General features: G+C 50.2%; 1 protein-coding gene across 2 annotated transcripts in view; it reads left to right on the top strand.

Moving 5' to 3' along the window:
- The window catches only part of LOC148474350 (uncharacterized), a 131,645-nt gene that overhangs the window by 21,882 nt on the left and 88,093 nt on the right, over positions 1-21,670 (top strand). For both annotated transcript variants that reach the window (XM_088458766.1, XM_088458765.1), the window contains exon 2: positions 16,307-16,409. In XM_088458766.1, the coding sequence (XP_088314892.1) occupies positions 16,361-16,409 (49 nt within the window). In that variant the 5' untranslated portion in view covers positions 16,307-16,360. The remainder of the gene's footprint in view (positions 1-16,306; positions 16,410-21,670) is intronic.

Raw genomic sequence — 21,670 nt, 5'->3', positions numbered from 1 at the left:
TGCACTCCTCACATACAGTCCCTGGTGCCCTCAGCTGCACTCCTCACATACAGTCCCTGGTGCCCTCAGCTGCACTCCTCACATACAGTCCCTGGTGCCCTCAGCTGCACTCCTCACATACAGTCCCTGGTGCCCTCAGCTGCACTCCTCACATACAGTCCCTGGTGCCCTCAGCTGCACTCCTCACATACAGTCCCTGGTGCCCTCAGCTGCATTCCTCACATACAGTCCCTGGTGCCCTCAGCTGCACTCCTCACATATAGTCCCTGCTGTTGTCATGTCACCATCTTCATATAGTCTAGATCTTCTCTATTTCATGTACTGATTACTGCAGCCCTCTCACCCATTGTCCTATTGCAAACATTTCACATTTACAGCAGTGAGACTTCTTTCCTCTCGCTGCTCTACACCTGCTGAACTCCGGCCAATCACTACACTCTCTAGAATCCAATTCAAGTCATTCCCCTCATATTCAAAACCAACACCAACTTCTCCATTTCATACATTTCTGACCTCACCATCATGGAACCTCCCTCTTACCCTCTTTACTCTGCCTCTAACCTATGTTGCTTCTACTCTCTGGTGACCACCTCAGACTTTTCCTGGGTGCCCCCCACTAATGGAACACTACCCAGCATGAGAAAACTCTTCCCCAACCTTTAGTCTTTCTCTCACTACAGCCTACCATACCCTCACCTGATACTATTCCCTCTGATCGTTGTGCCAGCTCCAGTCCAAGGACCATTCTAGGTCCCACTAGCTCCTATTGTTTAATTTTTGCTCTCTCTCACATACACAATGCTCTCTGGGCCTGATTCAGAGCCGCTCGCTATTTGCGGTCGTTCGTTTAAAAAAAAGGGGTGGCTATTCAAATGAACCGTTCGCACTTTGCGGTCTGTTCACGCCTCTAAGTCTGAACGAGCGAGCAAAACTTGCGGTAGAAATTTTGAAAAATACGCCCCCTGGCCGCTCGCATCATACGTCATGTCCGCTATTTATTAGATTAATCGAGTACATCGAACAGCGTATGAACTGCTCGCTATTCTTGTGGTTGGTTTTTTCAACCGCTATTTTGCGAGTAGTTCTTACTAAAAAAAAACCAAGTGACGTGGTCGCTGACGCTGCTGTATTAATTATGCACACCCACTAAACGCCCGTTTTGATCTTTAAGCACGCCTGCGTTCTGAATTCCACTCCCCGTTTTCAAGCACCTTCCCCTGTTACCACCCACATACGCCTCCTCCTGTCACTCAAAATAGCAGACATTCGCTATTTTGCGAACAAACGATTTTCGGCCGCACTGACTGGTTCGCGCATGCGTATTACAATCCGTACGCATGCGCAGATGAGCGAACATCGGTCAGAACGAACGAGCGGCCGCTTACGAGCGGCTCTGAATCAGGCCCTCTGTCCCATCTCTGTGCTTCCTTTGTCATCCTCCTATCATGTGCTATTAGTTATGCTGATTGTTGCAGTGTAATTTAGGAGTAAAGGTGCATACACACGTAACGATAAAACTGAACTATAATGATATTGTTCAACGATAAATCGTTCATATCGTTCATTATTATGAAGTGAACACATACAACCAACGATGCGTATTCCCGAATGAACGATAATGATATCAATGGTCTTTCATGCATGCAGGCCAACTTGGACGATTTTGTAAAGATTTGCCTGTATAAAGATAGCGTCACTGAAATATATATATCATAGATATCTATCAGTGTGTACAACCAAAATCGTATGCCCTGCACTATGGAAAGTTGGAGGGAAATCTATCAACGATATCTATGGTTGTTCAAGTCGTACCGTGTGTATGCAGCATTATATGGACCTAGGCTGCCTCAATTAAGCTCACAACATTGAATTTCTTCTTCAGGGTCCATAGAGGATCCACAGGGATACCATGGGGAAATGTGGTTCTTGGGTTCTCCTCCACATACACCCCACCTCTGGCCACAAGTATTCAGGTTTTTGTTTGTTGTGGAAGGATCAGTTGCACCTTCTAACTGGATGGACTGTTTAGTAGTCCCAAGCATTTTTTTTTCTTCAGAGCAAGCAGTATTAGGTGTCCTAATGGACGCCGATGCTGCTGCTCCATCTACTTCCGCCGGCGCCACAACACCAGTAACCAGACTGGTGATTACGGCAGGTACCAGCAGAGTTTGGCTAGTGGCGATACTGGGACCCAGGACTGCGGCCAAGTACACGGAGATGTAGGTAAGGCACTTACGGGAAACTGCTTGTGGCAGTCCGTACCTACGGTGGTGGAGACCCGCCGGAGGTTGCTGTAATGGTGCTACCGGTATGTCTGCTCCCCCACTAAGACCATCGGGGCATAATTGTCTGGCGCAGGGGAAGGTAGTAGCCGCAGTGCTACGGGATACCAGCACACCCAGGAGTTAATGCAGCATAGGAAAGGTAGCCTCTCCCTTGCAACCCCTCCCCCAGCCCAGACGGTGATCCATCCAAGGTTTTCCCACTTCTGGGTTGCTCCTTTTACCCTTATCTGTATATGAGATGCTCAGTGACCACTTGTCAGTGCTCTGTTGAAGCTGCTGGTCTCAGGAGGGTTTGGGTCTAGTTTCCCTGTATACCTCTCCTCAAATCCTACCAACCTTGTGTTTTGAATAGTTGATTCAGAGCCCATTGCCTGTATATTGTATATGCATTGTATGTGACTTATGCTAGCTCTGCTGTGTTGTTGCCACCTGTATTTTCTGTACTGTCAGTTATAACTATCACTGCTATTTCTCCTCAACCCTTTGCTACATGTGTGTGGGGAATTTTTTTTTTGTCTCTCAATTGTACTTCACATTTATTGATAAAAGTAAGGGTAAACAGGAGGCTGAGGCCCCAGGACTGGTTTCGTCCCCTCAGGATTTTATACAGGATGGTTTGTGTGCTGTTTGTTATAAAGAACCTCCTCACTAGTCCAGTCTACCAGCACCTGTACAGGAGCCATCTTGGGTGTCCTCCTTGTCTCAGGTTTTGACACAGCTAGTGGACCGTTTGGCTGCACCCATGCTGCCTCCCATAATGGGATACCCACAGCAGTTCCAGCCTGCTATGTTATACATCCTTCCTGTATGGATGTTTATGCCCACTCAATTCAGCGTACGGCTCAGTCAGCTGCTGTGTTTCAACAAATGTTGCAGGCAAACAGACTGGTAGCCGTTAAATCGCCCAAGCGGATGGTATCCCCTTGTCAGTCCACCCAGCTAGTAGATTCTGACACATCATCGGAGGAGTCAGATAATGTGCCAGGTTCTTCTCCAGGATCTATCTCAAGAAAGGAGGACCATCCTTCTACAGTGGATGTCCCTTCTTTGGTAAGGGTGGTCAAATAAATCCTAAATATTCAGGATGACTGGCCAGCTCCTATACCTAAGGCTCCAGTGTTTAAACACCAGAAGGTGGTAAAAGCTGAGTTTCCTAAGTCTGAGCAGCTCACTGAACTTATGGGAGAAGCATGGAGTACTCCTGATAAACGGTTCCATGTTGCAAAAAGATTAGCATCTTTGTATCCTCTCCCACCTACTGAATGTATTAAGTGGGAAGTCCTTCCTACTGTAAATGCTCGTGTGACGCATTTGGTCAGGAGTGCTTCGTTACCTATACCATCAGCATCTTTCCTTAAGGATCCCACAGATAGAAGACTTGAAAGCTGTCTTAAATCAGTGTTTTCATTGTCTGGAGCTGTTACCTGGCCGGCTATGGTTGCGGCCTGGGTATCCAAAGCTGTTGAAGAATGGACGGGGGCATTGGAAGACTCTCTACCAGATGCTACCAGAGAACAGCTGACCTATATCTCCCACATATGGGAAGTGGCCTCCTATTTGGGAGAAGCTGCAATAGATACTGGACTCCTGCCTTCTAAAGCATCGGAAGCTTCGGTTGTTGCTCGTAGAGCCCTTTGGTTAAGGTCCAGGAAAGCAGATGTGGGATCCAAAAAGGCTCTGGAATCCCTGCCTTTTTATGGAAACATACTATTTGGAACAGAATTGGATAAGATAGTGGCTATTCTGGCAGTCTTCAAATCAACAGATACATCAAAGCCTATGCAGTTCCCTTTTTGGTCCTAAAGTCCTCAGGGAAGAGCAAAAGGACAGCCATTCTCCAGACCGTCTAGTTCTCGCCGGACCACCAAGCCGCAAACTAAGAGGTCTTGGCCGGCCAGATGTCCAACTTCCAAGCTGGACGACGAACCCTCCGCCTGATGGGATGGGCATCCACCTGGGGGATTCCAGGGTGGGAGGCTGACTTCTTCATTTTGCGCACTCCTGGTATCAAACAACAGATTCCTGGGTCCGAGCAGTGGTCTCTCAGGGGTATGCCCTCACCTTCCGGATGCTTCCTCCTCAGAAGTTTTTTTTTTTTTTTTTTGTACAACATCAGGTTCTATCAAGGCCTTGGCCCTCCAGGAGGCCATTTACGCCCTGTTGCAGGCAGGGGTAATAATCCTGGTTCCTGTGGTTCAACAAGCAAGGGGTTATTATTCCAATCTTTTCTCTTTCATCCACTAGGGGACACTGGAGGTGCTTACGCTGGGGTATAGAGGCGTGGATAACTGGAGCTGGCACTTTAAATAATTTAGAAGTGTGGAGCTCCTCCCCCTCTATGCCCCATCAGTCCTTAGTTTAGAATATATTTTTTCTTTTTTTTTTTAGCTTATTATTTTATAACATCTTTTTTTACACGTATTAGGTACCCTTCACCACCTCTCTAAAGGTGGGGTCCGGGTACCTGGCGCCCTGTCCTTACTAGAAGACAGGAAGGAGTGCACAGTGTTTATACTAAAAGCACTGACTGCTCCTTATCGCCATAGCACATCTCTAACAGAAAGAAGAGCGTGCTGAAATCGACATGCCGCCTGCAGAGAGACTTCAAAGGGGACACGCATTGAGTATCGAGCTGCGCATCTCCTGGCTCCCGCCCCGCTGGCCAGAGTTATAACAGCACTTAGTGTAGAAGTGCCTGTGCTGAGTAGGTAGTGCAGAGCGCAACAGCGCGGCTTCCTGTTTCTCCCTCTCCATGCTGATACGCGGTGTAGTGCGGAGGGGGAGGTAATGGCCACAGATAGCAGCCATCTTTAGGAGCCCTTAGGGCATGAAAAAGGATACGTCGATGGGGGTATCCTCAGGTGGACCTCATGGCATCCCGATTGAATCATCAGCTCCTAGTATACGTGTCAAGAGCTCGGGATCCGCAGGCGGATGCAGTCGATGCTCTGACAGTTCCGTGGATCTACAACTTTGTTTGCCTTTTCCCTCCGATTCCACTTCTTCCTCGTCTTCTAAAAAGGATAAAACACGAGTCTGCCTCTGTTATTCTCGTGGCTCCGAACTGGTCTCGGAGAAGTTGGTTCTCGGACCTTCGGTCCCTATTGGTAGACGACCCGTGGCCCCTTCCTCTACGCCCGGATTTTCTACAGCAGGGTCCTTTCGTCCACCCAACTTAGCGCAACTGCGTTTAACGGGGTGGCTCTTGAAACCGATATCTTAAGACGCAGAGGTGTCCCAGACTCTGTTATTCCAAACATGCTGCGTGTCAGGAAGCCAGTTTTGGCTGTGCATTATCATCGCATCTGGCGTTCTTATATCTCATGGTGTTCCAGTCGGGGTCTTCCGTCTAGGACTTTTCGGTTGTCCCAGTTTCTGCTTTTTCTCCAGACGGGATTGGTTTCTGACCTTCGCCTTGGAACTTTAAAGGTGAAGGTTTCTGCCCTTTCCATTTTCTTTCAACAGAAATTGACCCTCATTCCTGAGGTGCAGACGTTTCCTCAGGGGGTCTTGCATGTGCAGCCTCCTTTTGTACCTCCTATAGCTCCCTGGGACTTGAACTTAATGCTTCTGTTTCTTCAGTCGTCCATGTTTGAACCTTTGGAAGAGGTTTATATTAAGTACTTGTCTTGGAAGATGATCCTCCTTGCTCTAGCTTCGGCTTGTAGAGTTTCGGAATTGGGTGCTCTGTCCTATAAGCCACCTTACCTTGTGTTTCATGCTGATAGGGCAGAACTCCGGACGGTAGCCACCTTCCTTCCCAAGGTTGTGTAGGCTTTCCATATCAATCAGCCTATTGTGGTACCATCATTGGTGGAGGACTGTGGTGGTTCTTCTACTTTGGATGTGGTTAGAGCTCTCCGCATCTATGTTGCCAGGACAGCGTCCCTCCATAAGTCGGAGTTGCTTTTTGTCCTCTATGATGCTGTTCGGAGGGGTTGGCCAGCGTTTAAGCAGACGTTGGCACATTGGATCAGGCTGACTATTCATCAGGCTTATGTTACTGCCGACCGTCGGCCTCCATCGGCTCATTCCACACGTTCTGTGGGTGTGTCATGGGTGGTCGGTGGCGGCGCCTCTACGTCACATTTGTGCCGTGCGGCCACTTGGTCTTCAGTTCACACGTTTGAAAATTTTACAGATTTAATACGTTGGCTGCTTCGGCATCATGTTTTGGCCGCCTTCCGCAGAGCGCTCCCGCCCGTGGGGAAAACTTTGGGACGTCCCCAGCATAAGCACCTCCAGTGTCCCCTAGTGGATGCAAGAGAAAATGGGATTCTGGTACCTACCGGTAAATCCTCTTATCTGATTCCACAGGGGGCACTGGGCACTGCGCTCTTAGCCTGCCTTTTTGGTTTGTTCCGTATGTTGGATGATTTGGTTATTGTGTGTTCTCTATTTTTACTCCACTTGTTCTCCATCTCCTCTCAATCTTCATTTTCTAAACTGAGGGCTGATGGGGCATAGAGGGGGAGCAGCTTCACACTTTTAAAATATTTAAAGTGCCAGCTCTAGTTATCCACGCCTCTATACCCCAGCGTAAGCACCTCCAGTGTCCCCTGTGGAATCGGAGAAAAGGATTTACCGGTAGCTACCAAAATCAATTTTCTCATCGCCCTATTCTAAATCTGAAAACCCTCAACAAGTTTATCCGTGTACCCAAGTTCCGTATGGAGACTGTTTGGTAACTTATTCTGGCAATGGAACCTGGGGATTTTGTGGCTTACCTGGACATTCAGATTGCATATCTGCATATGCCTATTACACCATCCCACCAACAATTTCTACTGTTTGCTGTCCTGCAACAACATTACCAATTTCAGGCACTGCCCTTTGGTCTATAACCAAAATAATGGCGGTTATGATGGCCCACCTCAGGCATCAGGGAGTTGGAAAACTATTGGCAGAGTCTCCAGCTGTTTTACAACACCATCTCCAACTGACCATTGCCTGCCTATAGACACACGGCTGGATCATCAATTAGAAGAAGTCTTCCCTTTCTCCAATACAGTGGATGGTACATCTGGGGGCACTTCTGGATTCTCAGACACAAAGGGTGTTTCTGCCATGGGACAAGATTTTGACCCTAATATTGCGAGTGTGCAAGTGAAGGGTATCCATTCTATCAGTGATGCAGGTCCTGGTGGTCAATGGTATCCACCGTTGACATGGTGGAATATGCTCAGTTTCACTCCAGGCCTCTGCAACAATTGATTCTCTCCCAGTGGAACAGGCAGTATCATCTAATACGGTCCCAGAGGATCCTTCTCACTCCAGGGATTCGACTCACGTGATGGCTACAAAAGTCTCATCTGGACAAGGGTCGCCCATTCTGGAATCCAAATTGGGTTTTCCTCACCATGGATGCCTGTCTTTGCGGATGGGGTGTGATGACAGGTGACAGGGAAGATGGATAAATCAGGAAAGTCACCTGCCCATAAACCTCCTGGAGCTTTGTGCAGGATACAAAGCGCTCATCCTGCACAGGACCTCCTTCAAGGCAGGCCAGTCCAGATCCAGTCCAACAACCCGATCACCGTAGCCTATCTCAATTATCAGGGAGGCACGCAAAGTCAGGCAGCCATGAGGAAAGTGGCAAACCTTCTGATCTGGGCAGAACGTCCTCTTCCGGCTATCTTGGCAATATTCATCCCAGGAGTCCTTAACTGGGTAGCGGGCTTCCTAAGTCATCAGGACATACTCCTGGTGAACAACTGGGGCCTACCAGATGTAGACCTCCTGGACCCACGTCACAACCACAAGGTCCCCAGGTACGGATCCAGTACCAGAGATCCCTCAGCTGCCTTCGTGGACGCGCTGACAGTGAGGTGGGACTTCAAGCTGGCGTACTTCTCTTCTCCAATTTCCCTTCTCCCAAGGGTCCTTAGGATATTCAAGCAGGGAGGTGGCACAGTAGTACTGGTAGCTCCTGCTTGGGTCCTTGCTTGCATCCGGCTCTACCTCGTCTGTCTTTGATGGTGTTGCTCTTGAGTCTTCCATTTTAAGAGGCAAAGGTTTCTCCAGCTCTGTGATTCAGACGATGCTTAGGGCACAAAAGCCTTCCTCTGCCCGCATCCGTTACAGAGTTTGGCACTCCTTTGGTCATTGGTGTTCCCACAGAAAGTATGACCCTAAGGTTTTTAGGTTTTCCCGGGTACTAGCTTTTCTCCAGGCTGCTTTAGACCTCGGTCTTCGCCTGGCCACCTTGAGAGTACAAGTTTCTGCGCTGTCAGTTTGGTTCCAGCAAAGGATCGCTCTCTGCCGGATGTTAGAACATTTTTTCAGGGTGTTTTCCGAGTTCAGCCACCCTTTGTCCTATCGGTGGCATCGTGGGATTTGTCTTTGGTTCTCAGTGGGCTACAGGCTCCCACATTTGCACGTCTGGACTTAGTAGATTTAAAGTTTTTGACAGCTAAGACACTTTTTATCTCCTCACTATGTCCTCTGCCCGCAGAGTCTCTGATAAAGCCGCACTCTCTTGTCGCTCCCCCTTTTTGATTTTTCACCAGGATAGAGCTGTCAATCCATACACGGATGGGTTACCTTCCTAAGGTAGTATCCCGTTTTCTACTTCAGGGTCCATAGGGGTCCACAGGGTGACCTCGGGGTATAGCTGGATCCTGGATCCTCGGGCACCACGGAGTTAAAGCTTTCAGCTGCTCCCAGGATGCACTTGGGTCCAACCTCCCCTATACCCCGCCCCCGAGCCACAGGCACCTCAGTTTAAGATGGTGCCCGGCCGGAGTCGGGTCACCCTGCGGGGGGGGGCTGCAGGAGCAGCACCCTAAAGCTTTTTATTTTAACTTGGTTACATTTTTTTTAACTATAGTTTTTTTTTTCTCCAGAGCGGCAGCGCTGGGCTGTCTGTACAGACGCCCACGCTGCCGCTCCTTCTCCCTGCTGGCGCCGCGACGCCAGCACTGAACTGGGGATCGCGGCGGGGGAAGCCAGAGTCTGGCTTCTGCTGCCGGAAGACGCCGGGGAGATTAAGGTAAGCCGCGCACCGCTGATTAGCGGCGGTGCGCGGGTTCCTTGTAAATGCAGTCCCATGCCCCCGGTCTAGGGGACAGACCGGGGGCGCTAGCGGTGGCGGCGGGCCCCCCCTCCAGCGGAGGCATACCCCGCCAGACCACTAGACCACCAGGGTAAATTATGCGGCAAGCGGGATGCCGGCAACCCGGGGGTTAAATATGCTAGCCAGGGGAGGAAGCCTTCCCTGTCTAGCGGCTCCTCCCCTCAGCTCAGCGCGCCTTTCAGCACGGAGTCTGGCGTCGCTGAGCTGCAGATTCCTCGGCCACTCCTCCTCTGAGGTCTCCAGCGGCCATTTTCTTACTGGCAGCGCGGATACTCTCAGGGAGCACGCGGACCGGTCCCCCTGTGTACCTCTCCCCCGACAAGGACAGTGTACACAGCGCTATAGCCCTCCCAGACACTGAATCTGGGAGGTTGATTGTAGTGGAAAGGTGCAGTGAGTATAACTTCCTGCATGGTATGTGACTTTTGCTAGTGCTGCCTGTCTGTGTCTTTTTTCTACTTACTGTCAGCGTATACCTATCCCTTTCCTTCTCCTACAAGCCCTACAGGTGTGCGGGGGAAGGGTGTTTCTACAGACCTCGCCTATATAAATCACGTATGTGAGGTCCGTCACATACAGTTGTGTGCTACACAGTACCATATTGTGGGCTGTTGTTCAGCACACTGGTGAGTGCGCACGTTTTCTTCGTAAGTCATGTCTGAGGAGGAGATTGAGCACTCCGGGGCTCCGGTATTGTTCTCCTGCAGGCGTTGTTCTGCAGGAGTGGATAGGGAAGATTTGTCACAGGACGGCCTGTGCGGATGGTGCCAGGCACTCCCTGGTATGTCTAAACCTCCCATGTCGCAGGAGCCACCATGGGCGATGTTTTCCCAGGTGCTGGTGTCCATCGCGGACCGTCTGTCGGTCCCGACTGCCGCCCCTACTAGGGCGTTGCCTCTGCCTGCCATCCCCCATTCCCCGGGTGTCCCACAATTATTGCAGACTCCCCCGGGGTCTGAGCCTGTTGGTCCCTATGCGGGGTTGCCAATGTATATTCAGTCCACCCCTGTGGCACAGCAGGCTGTGGTGCCGTTTCAGGGTCCTGTGGCAGCTCCTCCACCCTGGGTGGATGCGCTTTCCCACACTGTCCAAGATTTGGCGGCAGCATCTTCGGCTTTTCAGTCGATGTTGCGCAGTGACGTGCCCTCCAGGGCGTCTAAACGCTCAGTCATGGCGCAGGCTGCGCATCTTTCGGATTCTGAGGGGTCCTCGGATGATGGTGAGGTGCAGGATGACTCAGCCTCAGATGCCTCAGTCCAGGAGGTAGACACTAAGTCTTCCATCAATGTGCGGGCTCTGGTTAATGCGGTGCGGGCCATTCTTCTGATTAAGGATGAGGCACCCGCTCCCAAGTCGAGGTATCCTAGTTTTAAAAAAGCTAAGGTTCCTTCTGCAGCGTTCCCCTTGTCTGATCAGTTGACTGATCACATGGCGGTGGCCTGGCAGACACCCAGTAAGCGTTTCCTGCCACAGAAAGGCTTGGCGTCCAATTATCCATTCCTGGAAGCGCATTGTAAGAAATGGGAAACTCCGCCTGCAGTCGATTCCCATGTAACACGCCTCATCAGGAGTGCTACTTTGCCATTGCCGTCTATATCCTCGCTGAAGGATCCTACTGACAGGAAGGTGGAGACTTGTCTAAAGTCTATTTATTCTCTCTCAGGGGCTGTAGCCCGGCCGTCCATGGCCATCTCCTGGGTGGCCAAGGCCATTGAGGGGTGGGCCAACGCCTTGGAGGACACGTTTACGGATGAAGCTCCGGACGTCCAGAGGGCGTTGTTAGGACAGATGAGAGATGCCGCCTCCTACATTGGAGAAGCATCGTTGGATGCTAGCCTGTTGACCTCTAGGGTTTCGGCGGCAGCAGTGTCTGCTCGTAGATCCTTGTGGTTGCGGTCTTGGAGAGCAGACGCGGATTCAAAGAAAGGCTTGGAGGCCTTACCTTTTAATGGAGAATTACTATTTGGTCCGGACCTGGACAAAATAGTAGATACCCTGGCAAAATCCAAGTCAGCCTTCCTCCCTTCAGCTACTACACCTGCTAAGGTCCGGAGCTCGGCCTTTCGTTCCTTTCGGGTTCAGGGCAAGGCAAAGGGTCAGTCCTTCCCGAGGCAGTCCGCACCCAAGACCGCCTCAAAGCCAAAGAAGCAAGCCTGGAGTGCTAGGCGCCCTTCTTCCAAGCAAGAAGATACGCCTTCTGCGTGATGGGACGGGCCTCCCTCTGGGGGACCCCAGAGTGGGAGGTCGACTTCTTCAATTCGCCCAGTTCTGGCACAATACCACCACGGATGCCTGGGTGCGAGAAGTGGTCTCCCAGGGGTACGCCCTGTCTTTTCGGCACAGGCCGCCTGGCCAGTTTTTTTGCACAAGTCCTTCTCAGGACAAAACCAAGGCCTTGCAGGTTCAGGAAGCCATAGAGGCCTTGCTGACGGCGGGGGTCATTATACCCGTGCCACAGTCTCAACGTGGGATGGGGTATTACTCTACGCTGTTTCTGGTGCAGAAACCCAATGGCTCTCATCGCCCCATCCTCAATTTGAAGTCCCTGAACAGGTTTCTCAGGGTTCCCAAATTCAGGATGGAAACTTTGCGTTCTATCATTCTGGCGATGGACTATATGGTCTCCCTGGATATCCAGGACGCCTACCTCCATGTGCCTATAGCAACATCGCACCAACGGTTTCTGCGGTTTGCTATTCTCCACAACCACTACCAATTCAGGGCTCTACCCTTTGGTCTCTCCACGGCACCAAGGGTATTTACCAAGGTGATGGCGGTCATGGCGGCTCATCTTCGGAGCCAGGGAATACGGTTGCTACCGTATCTAGACGACCTCCTCTTGCTGGCAAGCTCCCCGGAGGTACTGATCCAGCATCTCCACCTGACGGTCGCTTGTCTACAGGCTCACGGCTGGTTGATCAACTGGAAGAAGTCCTCCCTCATCCCATCACAGCGGATGGTTCATTTGGGGGCCCTGCTGGACTCTCGTCAGCAACGGATTTTTTTGACTCCAGAGAAGGTCTCCTCCTTACAGCTGCGGATTCACAGTTGTCTGAGCAGTGGTAGAGTGTCGGTGCACTCAGCGATGAGAGTTTTGGGGTCCATGGTGTCGGCATTCGACCTGGTGGAGTTTGCCCAGTTCCATTCCAGGCCCCTGCAGGGGCTGATTCTTTCGGAATGGAACGGATTGCCACACAGGATCCGCTCTCAGATGCTGGTGTTGTCCTCGGAGGTGCGTCTGTCCCTAGCCTGGTGGCTGCAGACTGCTCATCTCCTAGAGGGGCGCCCCTTTTGTATCCCGGAATGGGTTCTGCTCACGACAGATGCCAGTCTCCGGGGTTGGGGGGCGGTGACAGGCTCCTTGTCACTTCAGGGTCGTTGGTCGGCGGAGGAAGAGCTTCTTCCCATCAACATCCTGGAACTGCGGGCAGTATACAGAGCCCTGCAGTTGTCCGGCACCGCTCTTCACGGAAGGGCCGTTCAGGTGCAGTCAGACAACGCCACCACGGTGGCGTACATCAATCACCAGGGATGGACTCGCAGTCGAGCTGCGATGTCGGAGGTGTCCCGCGTCCTAGCTTGGGCGGAGCGCTATCTTCCAGCTCTCTCGGCAGTTTTCATCCCAGGAGTCCTCAATTGGGAGGCAGACTTCCTCAGCCGTTACGACGTGCATCCCGGGGAATGGTCGCTTCATCCAGAGGTATTCCAACTACTCGTGGACAAGTGGGGGCTGCCAGAGCTGGACATGATGGCGTCCCATCACAATCACAAGCTGCCTGTGTACGGGTCAAGGACAAGTCTGATAGACGCGCTGTCTGTAAAATGGCTGTTTCAACTGGCTTACTTGTTCCCTCCGATATCTCTGCTGCCTCGGGTCCTGCGCAAGTTCAAACAGGACGGAGGCACACTGATCCTGGTGGCCCCAGCGTGGCCCAGAAGGCCGTGGTACTCCGATCTGCGGAGCCTGTCCATCGACGCTCCGTACTTCCTACCTCAACGGCGGGACCTGTTGTCTCAGGGGCCCTGTCTTCACCCGGATCTGGGTCGACTATCTTTGACGGCGTGGCTCTTGAGACAGCCGTCCTAAGGTCTCGGGGCTTTTCTAGCTCCGTTATTACCACCATGCTGAGGGCGCGCAAGCCTGCTTCCGCGAGGATCTATCACAGAGTGTGGCACACTTTCTTTCAGTGGTGCGAGGCCAGAAACTATGATCCCCAGGTGTTCCGGGTTTCGCGTATTCTGGCTTTCCTTCAGTCGGGTTTGGACTTAGGATTACGTCTTTCTTCGCTGAAGGTGCACGTGTCTGCTCTGTCGGTGTGGTTCCAGCGCAGGATCGCTGCTATGCCGGACGTACACACCTTTTTCCAGGGAGTTTTGAGAATCCAGCCTCCCTTTGTGCCACCTGTGGCCCCATGGGATTTGGCGGTGGTTCTTCGGGCCTTACAGGGTCCGCCTTTTGAGCCCTTGGAGTCAGTGGAGCTCAAGTGGCTAACTTTTAAAACTGTTTTCCTCTTGGCAATTGCTTCTGCCAGGAGGGTTTCAGATTTGGGGGCGCTTTCTTGTCGTCCCCCTTTTCTGATTTTTCATCAGGACAGAGCGGTGCTTCGCACTTGTCCTGAGTTCCTGCCTAAGGTGGTTTCCAGGTTCCACATTAATCAGGAAATTGTTGTACCAGCCTTTCAGTCGCCTGATCTTTCGGCTGGGGAGGCTTCCTTAGAAGTTGTCCGTGCACTCCAGGTTTATGTGGACCGGACTAGTTCTGTGAGGAAGTCGGATTCTTTGTTTATCCTCTTTGGTTTTCACAAGAGGGGTTGGCCTGCCAACAAACAGACTCTAGCCCGTTGGCTTCGTTCTGTTATTATTGAGGCTTATATGCAGGAGGGTTTACCTGTTCCAGCCTCTGTTAAGGCTCATTCCACTCGGTCTGTGGGCCCTTCTTGGGCTGCTAGCCGTGGCGCCTCTGCTGTAAAGCTCTGTAAGGCGGCCACCTGGTCTTCCATTCAGACCTTTTTGAGGTTCTATGCGTTTGACACCTTTGCCTCTCAGGATGCATCCTTTGGGCGCCGGGTTCTCCTATCAGCACAGGAGCGTCCCCGCCCTTAGTTGGACTGCTTTGGGACATCCCCAAGGTCACCCTGTGGACCCCTATGGACCCTGAAGTAGAAAACAATGATATGGTAAGAACTTACCTTTGTTATCTCTGTTTCTACGAAGTCCATAGGGTCCACAGGGCACCCGCCCTGACGCACCTGGCTTCATATGGGCTCTGTGACTGGTCACCGGTTCTCCGTCTCCCATTTCTGTGAGTATGTGTTCCAGTCTTCCTTCTCTCTGTTTCGTCTCCTCCTCCGGCCTGGGCTGCTTACCAACTGAGGTGCCTGTGGCTCGGGGGCGGGGTATAGGGGAGGTTGGACCCAAGTGCATCCTGGGAGCAGCTGAAAGCTTTAACTCCGTGGTGCCCGAGGATCCAGGATCCAGCTATACCCCAAGGTCACCCTGTGGACCCTATGGACTTCGTAGAAACAGAGATAACAAAGGTAAGTTCTTACCATATCTCTTGTTTTCATGTGAATGAAGAGATTGTGGTTCCAGCCTTCCAGTCTTCAGACTTTTATGCAGGTGAAGCCTCCCTGGATGTGGTTCGTTCTCTCCATATCTATGTGGATTGTACCAACTCTCTTAGAAAATCAGACGCTCTCTTTGTGTTGTATGGTTTTCACAAACAAGGCTGGCCATCTAACAAACAAACTCTGGCTCAATGGCTTCGCATGACTATCTCTCAAGCTTACTTGCAGGCTGATCTCCCTGTTCCCAACACGGTGACCGTGCATTCTACTCTGTCTGTGGGACCATCATGAGCGTTTCGATGTGGTGCCTCTGCTGAACAGTTGTGCAAGGCGGCCACGTGGCCTTCTGTCCACACCTTCCTTAGGTTCCAGACCTTTGACACCTTTGCCTCAGGATGCTTCCTCTGGGTGGCGGATTCTCCTTTCTGCTCAGGAGCCTCCCCACTCTAGGGGAACTGCTTTAGGACATCCCATGGTATCCCTGTGAACCCCCTATGGAACCTGAAGAAGAAAATAAGAGTTATGGTAGACTTACCTTTGTTAACTCTTTTTTTCTTCGAGGTCCACAGGGCACCCACCCTGACACACCTGGCTTCATTGGGTTATTTTTCTCTCGGTCACAGATTCCCTCATCTTCTGTGAGAGTGTTTCTGGTGTACATTGTCCTTCCTTCTCCTCTTTCCTTCTCCTGCCTTGGGCTTGTTTACAAAACTGAATTCCTGTGACCAGGGACGGAGTATGTGGAGGAGGACACAACGCATCCAGGGAACTGAAAGCTTAATTGTTTGGTGCCTGGATCACTCGAACCACATTTCCCCATGTTATCACTGTGGACCTCGAAGAAAAAGAATTAACAAAGTTAAGTCTACCATAACTCTTCTATTTCACTCCATTATGGGTTATAAAGTGAGTTATAATTGGATTTTGTAAGCTTGAATGGGTGGGAGGGGTTATTTTGTAATTATCTCTGATCTCTTGCAGCTATAGATATTATTCTTTTCCAAACTTCATGTTCCTGGTGTGAAGGCATCTTTTGGCCCTAATCCGATAATTGTTTATAAGTAGTCCATTCTGAATGGCAACATGAATACATTCCCGTGTTCTTTTCTATCCTATTATATTTAGTGTGACTCATGTTAGACCACTCATTCCCTCCTCGAACTGCCTCATAAGGAATCGTAAGTGTCAGATGAGCACAGGTCTGCGATCTCGCTTATGCTTGTGGTCCTCTTCTGGAAAGCCCATATGTCACACTGAGGACCCTGCAGTAATCCGATAAAAGAAGTGGGCATAGCAGACAATACAAGGAGCTGATTGTTGTTTCCATCATTCTCACACTTCTGTGGAGCCTCCTGACTAATTGTTGTTTCTTGTGGTAGGTGTTTTGTGTGATCCAGCAAATATATCGATATGACACAAAGTTTGTGGCCTTAATGTTCATAAAGAAAATGGAGGAGAACTTCCTATTCTTGAATTCCCTTGGTGAGTAACATTTTGTGTATAGCGTGAGGACCAGTTATCTGTAATTATTTCTTCTGACCTATAATGGGACCTTCATTGAATTCTAGCAAAGAAATTACCGTATATACTCGAGTATAAGTCGACCCGAATATAAGCCGAGGTACCTACCTTTACCCCAAAAAAACTGGGAAAACTTACTGACTCGAGTATAAGCCTAGTGTGGGAAATGGCAGCAGCTGGTAGTGCCCCCAGTAGTAATCCCCCCTGGTTGTGCCCCCAGTAGTAATCCCCCCTGGTTGTGCCCCCAGTAGTAATCCCCCCTGGTTGTGCCCCCAGTAGTAATCCCTCCTGGTAGTGCCCCCAGTGGTAATCCCCCCTTTTAGTGCCCCCTGATAATGCCCCTTGGTAGTGCCCCCTGTAGTAATCGCCCCCTGGTAGTGCCCCCTGATAATGCCCCCTGTAGTCATCGCCCCCTGGTAGTGCCCCCTGTAGTCCCCCCCCCCCCCCCCCCTAGTAGAGAGAGATGTGAAAAGATTAAAAAAATCACTTACCTAAACTCCCGCTCCTGGTCCCGCCGCTGTCCGCTCCTCCGGCCGCTTTGCATGGGAGAGACGTCGTCATGACGACGTGTCTCCCATCACCCACTGCGGGAGCCGGAAGATGGCTCCCGCAGTGGGAGCAGCAGCAGCCGCTGAGAGTCTGACAGACTCTCAGCGGCTGCTGATTACACCAAACACGCAGCTGCCGGCTCCGGCGGCTATGTGTTTGTGCTGTGTAGCGCTGACCGAACTCCGTCCGGTCAGCGCTACACTTGACTCGAGTATAAGCCGAGGGGGTACTTTATCAGCACATTTTTTGTGCTGAAAAACTCGGCTTATACTCGAGTATATACGGTAATGAAAATCTGATTACACAAAACAACTATTGTTCTTGTCTTTATTGCACATAAGTTACATATTCACTTATTTGTTGGAAAAAATGAGAATTTTTAGAATAATGTTGGTTTTTGTAAAGGTGTTAGTGGAAAACACAAGGAGCCAATGCTCCTAAATTGTGACAGTGATTTGTATTTAGGAATAGACTTTTAATTATAAATCTGTCACATTTTACTATCTTCTGGTTTCAACAATATTTTTTTCCGCCACTGGGATAATGTCTGTAAAAGATGATGTTGAGCGGCCTTTCCAATAAGTTAGACATGTTCTGTTTGTTACCATAAAACATAAAGGGAATGGGGAAAGGAGATACAGTCACACAGACAGAATACCTCTCACCACTGTCCCTATATAGTATAGTCTATTCCTAACAAGGGACACGTATAGGTAGTGGGGCACATATAGGGACACATATAGGTAGTGGGACACATATAGTTAGTGGGATACATATAGGTAGTGGGGCACATATAGGGACACATATAGGTAGTGGGGCACATATAGGTAGTGGGGCACATATAGGTAGTGGGGCACATATAGGTAGTGGGACACATATAGGTAGTGGGACACATATAGGTAGTGGGACACACATAGTTAGTGGGATACATATAGGGACACACATAGGTAGTGGGACACATAGGTAGTGGGGCACATATAGGGACACATATAGGTAGTGGGACACATATAGGTAGTGGGACACATATAGGGACACATTAAGGTAGTGGGACACATATAGGGACACATATAGGTAGTGGGGCACATATAGGTAGTGGACACAGTTAGTGGGACACATATAGGTAGTGGGACACATATAGTTAGTGGGATACATATAGGGACACACATAGGTAGTGGGACACATATAGGGACACATTAAGGTAGTGGGACACATATAGGGACACATTAAGGTAGTGGGACACACATAGGTAGTGGGACACATAGGTAGTGGGACACATAGGTAGTGGGACACATAGGTAGTGGGACACATAGGTAGTGGGACACATAGGTAGTGGGACACATATAGGTAGTGGGACACACATAGGTAGTGGGACACACATAGGGACACATTAAGGTAGTGGGACACATATAGGTAGTGGGACACATTAAGGTAGTGGGACACATATAGGGACACATATAGGTAGTGAGACACATATAGGGACACATATAGGTAGTGAGACACATATAGGGACACATTAAGGTAGTGGGACACATAGGTAGTAGGACACATATAGGGAGACATTAAGGTAGTGGGACACATATAGGTAGTGGGACATATATAGGGACATCTATAGGTAGTGGGACACATTAAAGTAGTGGGACACATCATATATGGACACATTAAGGTAGTGGGACACATATAGGGACACACATAGGTAGTGGGACACATATAGGGACACATATAGGTAGTGGGACACATATAGGGACACACATAGGGACACATATAGGTAGTGGGACACATGTAGGTAGTGGGACACGTATAGGGACACATATAGGTAGTGGGACACGTATAGGGACACATTAAGGTAGTGGGACACGTATAGGGACACATTAAGGTAGTGGGACACATTAAGGTAGTGGGACACACATAGGTAGTGGGACACATATAGGGACACATTAAGGTAGTGGGACACATATAGGTAGTGGGACACACATAGGTAGTGGGACACATATAGGGACACATTAAGGTAGTGGGACACATATAGGTAGTGGGACACATATAGGGACACATTAAGGTAGTGGGACACATATAGGTAGTAGGACACATATATAGGTTGTGGGACACATATAGGGACACATATAGGTAGTGGGACACATATAGGTAGTGGGACACACATAGGTAGTGGGACACATTAAGGTAGTGGGACAAATATAGGGAGATATTAAGGTAGTGGGACACATATAGGGACACATTAAGGTAGTGGGACAAATATAGGGAGATATTAAGGTAGTGGGACACATATAGGGACACATTAAGGTAGTGGGACAAATATAGGGACATTTTAAGATAGTGGGACACATATAGGTAGTGGGACACATATAGGGACACACATAGGTAGTGGGATACATATAGGGACACACATAGGTAGTGGGACACATATAGCTAGTTTCTACTTCAGGGTCCATAGGGGATCCACAGGGTTGACCTTGGGGTATAGGTTGGGAACCAAATCCGGGCACCACGCAGTTAAAGCTTTTAGCTCCCAGGATGCACTTGGGTCCACTCTCCCTATAACCCCGCCCCCCAGCCAGAGGCACCTCAGTTTAAGTTGGTGCCCGGCCGGAGTCGGGTCACCGTTACTACAGGGGGGCTGCTTAGCAGCCCCTAAGCTTAAAATTTATTTGAAAGAGTTTTATTTTATTATTTTTTACTACTCTTCAGAGCGGCAGCATCAGACTGTCCAATGGACGTCTAAGCTGCCGCCCCTACACCCCGCCGGCGCTGCGACGCCAATACAGATCTGGGGATCGCAGCGGGACCCCAGAGTCTGTACTAGCCGGGCTCTGGAGGACTCCCTGGGCTGCTGCCGGATCGACGGGGACAGGTAAGTCGCGTGGTCACCGCTTGCGGTGAGCCTTATGCCTCCGGTCTCTGGGGACAGACCGGAGACGCTAGCGGTGGCGGTGGGCTCCCCCTCCATGGAGGCATACCCCGTGTGTCCACAGCCCACCAGGGATTATAGCGGCAGCGGGAGCCGGCATCCCGGGGGGTTAATTGCTAGCCAGGGGAGGAAGCCTTCCCTTTCTAGCGGCTCCTCCCCTCAGCTCAGCGCGCCTTTCAATACTACAGTCTGGCGTCGCTGAGCTGCTTCCTCCGCGGGCCACGCTTCTTCTGAGGTCTCCAGTGGCCATTATCTCTCTTTGGTGCTGCAGAACTCCTAGGATGTCAGTGAGCCCAGTCCCCCTGCGTACCTGGCCATTTTGGGTGAGTGTACACAGCGCTATAGCCTTCCCAGACACTGAATCTGGGCAGTTGAATGTAGCGACATTGTGCAGTATATTATATGTCATGCTTATGTATGTATATATATTTTTCTGCATTGTATGTAACTTATGCTAGTGCTGACTGTCTGTACTTTATTCTCTCACCTGTCAGTGTATATCTATCCCTTTTCTTTATCTGCCCTAATACAGGTGTACCTGGGGTGGTTCTGAGACCTCACATATATATACTTGTTAATATTTGTGAGGTTTGTCACATACTGTTGCGTGCAGCACGTTGCCATATTTTAGATGGAACTGTGAGTTGCATACGCTGATAATGGGTCCCTGCAGCTAATCTTAGCATCAGTCAGGACCGGTATGGCGCTGCTTAATATTTCCGTCAAGATAGTCAGATATATCTGACCAGGAGATTGCACACGATACTGCACCCATTATTGCTATCCTGCAAGTCATAGCCTGCAGGTAGTAGTGTGGAGGATTTTAACTCAGAAAGGTTTATGTATGCGGCACCATCTGGTGCCGGGCCCCTTGCACGACCCCCTTAAAGGGCGGTTTATTTCTCAGGATCCTCTCCTGTGAGGATCGCCGGGCGGGCCCCATTGTCGTCACTCGCTTGGAGTTACTTCACCATACTGCCCTTTTGAACTCGGGCTATCTCGCAGTTTTTTGCAATTTACCCCTGTGGCACAGACTATCGCTCCCCGCCAGGGTTTTTCACAGTACATGAATTACCTCCGATACCACATCGGTCTGTCATTCCCCTTGCAGGGATTACCACAACGGCCACCCTGGTGGATGTCGTTTTCTACGAAATACTAATTGGCGTGATATACGCCCTGTGGTTACTTCCCAGTTGGCTCTGCCGTGAACTGGATGGTGTATTCGGCTCTTTCCCTCTCACATGGGGGAAGCCGATTTCAAGTATTATTATCCCTGCTTTGGGGCTGGTAGCCAGGTTCATTCTGGATATAGAGAATGTCGATCCTGCACCTGTATCATACATCTCCCGTTTTCTGCCCAGCGGGTGGATCTCATAGCGGGAGTCTGGCTGTTGCCAGATACGAGGAGTCACAAAGGCCTCCTGTTTCCCATTCCCCGAGGGTCCTCACAACTAATGGAAATCCCCTTCTAGGATGGATTTGTATGTTAATCGTCGGGTTACAGGCATTAGTACGCCTCCCATCCCGGCGTGGAAGGATTTTACGGATCTGTAGGTGGTAACTTTGCCTGAAATCAATGTACTCGTTTTCAGGGCCTGTTGCCCGTCCTACCATGGCCATCGCATGGTGATGCTTTTGTGACGTTTTTCCCCTCCAACACGTCTGGGGTTCAAATATCTTTTTATATGGTATATCTAAGTATTCAGGATACGTACCTACGGGTACATACAGAGCCCTCTCATCAGCATGG

Source organism: Taudactylus pleione, unplaced genomic scaffold (assembly GCF_031769625.1).
Source record: "Taudactylus pleione unplaced genomic scaffold, aTauple2 ptg000849l, whole genome shotgun sequence".
NCBI classification, from domain to species: Eukaryota; Metazoa; Chordata; class Amphibia; order Anura; family Myobatrachidae; genus Taudactylus; species Taudactylus pleione.
Note: the sequence above shows the minus strand (reverse complement) of the source record. Positions and strands in the feature narration are given on the sequence as shown.